This window comes from Denticeps clupeoides, chromosome 7, assembly GCF_900700375.1.
Source record: "Denticeps clupeoides chromosome 7, fDenClu1.1, whole genome shotgun sequence".
In the NCBI taxonomy this organism is placed as follows: Eukaryota; Metazoa; Chordata; class Actinopteri; order Clupeiformes; family Denticipitidae; genus Denticeps; species Denticeps clupeoides.
This window is the reverse complement of record NC_041713.1, coordinates 4,928,408-4,935,380: the sequence shown is the minus strand read 5'-3', so window position 1 is coordinate 4,935,380 and position 6,973 is coordinate 4,928,408. Positions and strand designations below refer to the sequence as shown.

At 44.2% G+C, this 6,973-nt stretch overlaps 1 protein-coding gene across 1 annotated transcript; it reads left to right on the top strand.

Moving 5' to 3' along the window:
* Nucleotides 1-5,912, top strand: moxd1l (monooxygenase, DBH-like 1, like). Its single transcript, XM_028985331.1, has 13 exons — nt 1-394; nt 615-761; nt 1,464-1,616; nt 1,709-1,792; nt 1,873-2,028; nt 2,111-2,213; nt 2,532-2,698; nt 3,315-3,406; nt 3,560-3,656; nt 4,297-4,356; nt 4,478-4,608; nt 5,181-5,289; nt 5,583-5,912. Exons 1-13 carry the CDS (start codon nt 122-124, stop codon nt 5,739-5,741), a joined length of 1,731 nt encoding a protein of 576 aa, XP_028841164.1. The 5' UTR covers nt 1-121; the 3' UTR covers nt 5,742-5,912.
* The last annotated feature ends 1,061 nt before the right edge of the window (nt 5,913-6,973 follow it).

The window sequence follows — 6,973 nt, the reverse complement described above, 5'->3', positions numbered from 1 at the left end:
GAGGAAACAAAAAGAAACTTGAGAGGGCGAGGAAGATAAAGGCCTCGCGGGGAAGCACAAGGGATTTGTGGGCGAGCGAGAGGGCAGAGGATCGCGCCAGACATCAGTTCAGTCCAGCGGCATGGCCGGACTCCTCCGTCTTTCCCTGTGTGTCATGGGCCTGATCTGGGAGGCCGGGGCACAAGAGGACGCCCCGCTGCCCTTCACGGAGATCCTGGACCCGGGCGGCGACGTCACGCTGAAATGGGGCTTCGACCTGGTCCAGGGCAACATCACCTTCCAGGTGACAGCCAGGACCACCGGCTGGGTCGGCTTCGGCTTCAGCCCGAACGGAGGCATGGCTGGATCGGATATAGTCATCGGAGGGGTGACACCAGGGGGCAGCTACTTCAAGGTAACTTCTGTCGCGCTCTCAATTTCTCGTAATTTCTCACTTTTCGTTGCGGCATCTCAAATTATTTCACACATCTTTAATTGCCTGAAGACCAAGGTTAAAATACATTTCCCCCCATAAATAAGTCTTGATAAAAAAAATAAGCATTTCCCACTGTATATAGCATTTATTTATTTATTTATTTATTTATTTACGTGTTTTTTGGGGGTGTCGACTCCAGGACTACTACGCTGTGGACAAGTCGTTTCCCCTGGTGGACCAAGAGCAGAGCTACAGACTCCTCTCCCTGTCCGAGGCCGACGGACAGACCGTGATGAAGTTCACGAGGTCCATCATCTCCTGTGACCAGAATGACATGTCTGTCACGGTGAGGTCCTGTACACGGCCACTGGTCTGATATTCCTGTGCTATTCTACACACACCACACGGTGACGTGTTACGGAAACATATATTTTCTAATTCGTTTATCTTTATGTTCTGCTTAGTTTTGCCCACTCGGATAAAAGGCTTTGTTTTTTTCTGGTGAATTCTTGGGTGGGAAGAGGAAAGCTATTGGGTGGCAGCTATTGGGTTGCGGTGCAAAATGGCGCGGCCTGTGTCCTTTGACAATGCATGTAACCGTATAGCCACAGAATCTTGCAACAGCGAACTTGTAGATTTCTCAAATCTACCCATAAAACGAAGAACTCTAGTGAACATGAGGGTACGTAGGTCTGGCAGTAGCCTAGTGGGTAAGACTGTGAACCAGATGACCGCAAAGTCCCAGATTCAGACCCCATGTACTACCATCGCGTCCCTGAGCGAGCCGCTTAACCCTGAGGGGGGCGCCGCCCCTGTAACCTCACACGTGTCTCCGTGAGGAAATCTGAACACCAGTAGCAAACATGTAATCTAACAGGCTTATTCACAGTGTGCTAGTCACCCAGTTCATGAATGGCCACATCATGTTTAAACTCGGGACCATTTACAACGGAGCAGCGGCACTACGTCTGGTGCCGGGCGTCTCCTAATAAACCGCCCACCGTTTATATTTTATTTCTTTATTTATTTGCTCCGATCCATACTGCAGGACCTTCCAATGAAGCTCATCTATGCCTACGGCATGACGGACCAGACCGACTACCACATGGGCCACCGCGGTACCAGGGAGGTGAACCTCCTGAAGTACATGCCCAAAGTGGCCATGACCAGCAACACTTACTTCGAAATGACCATGACTGAGGTACAGCCACTAGCGCCGATGTGCCGTGCAAATAAACGGCGTAAAAAAAAAAAACAGTCGTAAAGAAAGCATTGACTTGGCTTTCTGTGCAGTTTTTGATTCCAGCTAAAGACACTCATTACCAGTGCAAGGTCATGGAAGCGCCCACCTTTGACCGGAAATATCACATCTATCGGGTACGATTCGGCCTTTTTTTTAACGGCACAAGCACCAGCGTGCCCAACCACGCCCGTTTAACGACTTCATTCTGGACTAGATTGAACCCATCGTGGAACGCGCTCAGTTCGTCCACCATCTTCTGCTGTACCGCTGCCCGCCGGGCATGAACGAGACCTCTGACAGGGAGTGCTACACCGGCGCCGACAACCGCGAGTGCTTCCAGGCGGTGGCGGCGTGGGGCATGGGCGGCATGGTAACTGATCTCGAGCTTATCGCACAGAAAACAGACACTTCTTATGTCAGTAAAAAAGTGAACTTCATATCTCCCCTCGTAGCCGTTCGAGTTTCCGGAACTGGCTGGAATTCCCATCGGGGGAGAGGTCGAGCGCTATCTCTACAGGCTGGAAGTTCACTACAGCAACCCGGACCTGACTAAAGGTGCAAGAATCGTCATCCGTAAAAGCAAATTGTTTTATTTGTGGATGATATAAGTGAATTTTCTTTATTAAATCCAGTTTTAAATGTAAAGTATGTAGGGGTGGTAGTAGCCTAGTGGGTACCACACTCGCCTATGAACCAGAAGACCCAGGTTCAAATCCCACTTACTACCATCATGTCCCTGAGCTAGACACTTAACCCTGAATGTCTCCAGGGGGGGGACTGTCCCTGTAACTACTGCTTGTAAGACGCTCTGGATAAGGGCGCCTGGTAAATGCTGTAAATGTAAATGTATGTGAAATCTCTGCAATAATCTAGGCGTCGTCGACAGCTCAGGCCTGCGCTTGTACTACACGGATAAGCTGCGGAAAAACGATGCGGCCATCCTCCAGACGGGCCTGGCTGTGGGCCCTGGGTACCTGATCCCACCCAACTCCAGCGTTTTTCACACGTACGGCCTGTGCGATACCGCGTACATACAGGAGGTAACTACGTTCAAGGGGAATCCAGAGACATTTTATTCTGATCTGGTTTATGTACATGGTTTTCAGCGCACAGTCATGCACGTGTGTGCATGAACAACAAGAACATACACTACCCTTCAAAAGTTTGGACGCACCAACTGATTTATGGGCCTTGCATTTTTTACATTATAAAACAAAACTGAAGACACGAGACTATGAAATAACACACCTGAGGAGACGTAACAAAAAAAAAGTCAAAATCAGGGAGCTTTTTATGTGATGGGATCATTTCACACTCTTGTCTTCTCTCTGAATATCATTCACTCATGTTATTGAGCAGCTGATCAAGTGGCTTTTGACGATGAGAATAGTGAACAAAGCAGCCACAAAGGTAAAAAAAAGATCCATCAAACATACTTCACTTCCTCCTGAAACATGAAAAAATACTAAATATGTTTCTGTCACGGTTCTGTCCTCGTTACATCCCTTCCTGCATGCACTACCCACTGTTCCTGCCAGTTTCTTGTATTGGATTCCTCAAAATGGCTCCATCTCAGTGTCCATAACCGCCACAGAGTAGGTGCTTTTGACTGGTGGCGTATGAGCGGTTTTAACAGTAGAACCCGTATTCCCATAGGCGCTGTCTGGAAACGGATCGAACCTCAACGTGTTCTCTGTCCTGCTGCACACTCACCTGGCTGGGCGGAAGCTGCGTGTCGGTCAGTTCAGGTGAGAAGGAAGGGCTTCACAATGTCACGTATTTTTACAGCCAAAAAGCCAACCCTCTGTATTCAATTGGTTACAATCTTAATGCATTACGTTCGATTGTCTTAACTTTTCAAAATCAATCAAGGACCCTTTTTCCCCCCTTTTCCTTTTCAGGGATGACAAACAGATTGATTTCTTGGCTCTGGAAGAAGTCTATAATTTTGAGATGCAGCAAACCACAAATCTGGGGAAAACAAAGATGGTTAAACTGGTAATTGATGGACTGCTCAAAAACTCAATTCTGATTTTAATGTGAGGCTTTAAGAAAAACAGGGCATGATCAGATTATCATTACATCCTGAATCAGAATCTCGTCATTCCCACATTTGTGAAATTTGTCTTGGCATGTGAAGGTGGCGATATGAATGCATGCATTCATATGTTCAATGCATTCATACATTCATGCAATGATTGCACCATGCCTTGAACATAAAGAACATAGTGAAAAATGTGCAAACCACATGCTGACCATAAATCTGCATGTAGTGAAAATAATCAAAGCTGTCTTACATTCATTCAGCATTAACATTTACATTTACAGCATTTATCAGACGCCCTTATCCAGAGCAACTTACAATCAGTAGTTACAGGGACAGTCCCCCCCTGGAGACACTTAAGGTTAAGTGTCTTGCTCCGGGACACAATGGTGGGGTTTGAACCTGGGTCTTCTGGTTCATAGGCGAGTGTGTTACACACTAGGCTACCACCACCCTTTTGTAATGCCTTACACAAAGCACTGATGGAATGATATATGATATCCATGTTCCCTTTCAGACTGTCGGGATCACGTAACGGCATTTTATAAAGACGTTTTACTGCAGCTCATTTCTAACACGATCTGACTGTCGTAGGGGGACAAACTTCTGGTTGAGTGCACGTATAACACAGCCAACCGTTCCGGAATGACCTGGGTTAGTGTCTGTCCTTTATTATATTTATTTAATATATTTAACTTAAAGAAAGCAAGACATTTAAGCAGCAGGACTCCACTCTGAATCAGGTCGCTGAGCCATGTAATAAAACTTTTGACAGGGCGGCCTTGCTACAACGGACGAGATGTGCTTGGCTTTCCTCTACTACTATCCAGCCATGGGCCTGAGCACCTGCGTCAGTTTCCCCAACATGACAGCGCTGATGACTCAGATGGGGGCCAAAACCCAAAAGTAAGACCCGGGTGCTCGTCTGCAGCCACTGGCCACTTTATTAGGCATGCTACACCAGTCCATCTGGTTATAAATAGTTCATGATACAGGGATATTTCCGACCAGCGGTGGCCTTTTGGTTAGAGACGGAACATTTGTGAATAACAAAGTGGGTTAAGCTGTAAGATAGGTGTTTAGGAACATGTGCTAGGTGAGTGCATGTCGCCTGGCTTCTGTGATGGCAAAGTCTCCCCATTGCATTACAGAACCACTGTCATGACTGAGTGATGGTGCGAGGCACAAGTGCACAAAACAGTGTAAGGTTAATAATAATTTAAACAAAAAAAAAAAACACTAAGGGGCTTGATGGACAAAATACACCTGAAAATACACTCTGGACTGAAGGTAGAACAGAGATCATGTGAAGAACATGTTACACCCACTAGCATCAAGAGGGTGATGGAGTATGGCTGTTTAAGTGATCAAGTAAATTAAGATACATATGAGGAAATAATTGGGGTTAGGACATGGCCCCAGGATGTGATGCCTTTAATAATGCTTAATAACAATGCTTACACATTTCTTCTTTGCAGAGAAATGTATTCGATTCTTCTGCAGAAATCCTGGGATAATACATCCATCATGGAATTTGAGAAAGCGCTGAAAATGGTTCCACAGCACACCATGATTGGCAATGTATATGTAAGTATATGTAAGCACATGAGCAGGAATATCACATGCATTGCCGGGAATGATGCATGTCCACATTCTTTTCTTCTGGCCAAAGCGAAATTTGAATCTGTGTGAATCTGCCCAATCTGGCAACACTGGCAAATAAAGACTTTTCTGGCAAATAAAGACAGTTTCATAGACACACATTATTATCAGTCTTACCATAAATCACCCATGTCATATAACTAACTGTTAACTAACTCTATAGCAGGAGGAAATGATATTTGCTGTAAGTGTTCCCTTACATGTTTCCCCCTGTACAGAACAACTTCACATTTCATATGGGGAGGATCTATGATCTCGCCGACACGCCCTCTTCCAGCTGTTCCAGAAAGGCACCGAATGGGGCGGCCACCAGGAACACCGGCACCATCTACAGTCTTTTGCTTCTGCTGTGGTTGGCAGTCGGCTGTGCTCTCTAACCTCTCAAAGTTTACTTCCAGCAGGAATTCAATGGCAACCTGAATTTTGTCTCATGCATCTACTGGGACATCTGCTCTCTGAATCCAGCTGCTATTCAAACACTCTGAAAAATTCTTTGAAATGTCACTGACATATTATTTTTTTTAATGTGAAATAAAAATTAAAATGTGTAATATACTTTACTTTTTAGTTTAGGGAATTGAAACTGCTTTAGGGTTTTCATTACTATTTCGTTGAGGTGTTGACATGCTTCCAAATTCTTCCGATATTTATCCAATCAAGCTGGAAAATCTTTAATGGTTGTCATTTACAGTGGCATTGCTCCAAGGATTCAATTTTGCAAGAAAAAAGGGAAATAAAGAGACTTTTTCCCGACATGACGTATGATAAATTTTACTCAATATAATACGATTCTGCTGTTGTGTGTGTCTCTCAGACAGATGACAAAGCAATTCCATTTAGCAGTTTTTTCTGTGTACCAATAGAGGGCACCAACATTATACCGAAAAAGAATCTTTTCAGTCATTAGAACTGGCGCAAATGTCATGACTCTCCAAAAATAGATGGTATTTGCATCAATATCTGCAAGGTTAAGTCTTTTTTTTCATCTTTAAAACAGTTACACAAAATAGTTCAGGAATAAAAAAATATATATATATAATTTTATTTTTTAAAATGTTTTTTTAATTTTTTTTTTTTTAAGGCAAAGTGGTAATAATGTCCATGTCGATATGTAGAGCTGTGGTAGAAGCACTGGTGTTGGTCTCTCCCAACTCATTAAACTATTGATTGATCTCCTACAAACAAAAGTCTACAGATGGAGAACAATATTGCTGTAACAGTGTTGCTGTTCAGAGAACATTATGAGAACAGTCTCTTTACACATGAATGAATGTAAGGAAAATCTGCAATAAACTCATATTTGTGGTCCATGTTTTTGACATTGGGGGGGTTTGTTACGTTTTCACTGTTCTGTATGTAGATTGCTCAATCATGAATGTAGTTTGTAAATTGAGTCTTAAGACATCAATAAAATCTGCGTATGGTGTGAGCAGCAGTGATGTGGCATGCAAGGACTTTTTTATTTTCAGTAATCAACTGATGCCTCATGCACCTCTTCATCTGTTGTCTCCTCCAGAACAACATTATGCAGAGCTCTCTCCTTCGCAACATTATCTGGTACCTCCTCCATACCATCGGCTGCATCAGGAGGCCACTGCCCTGTGTTTTG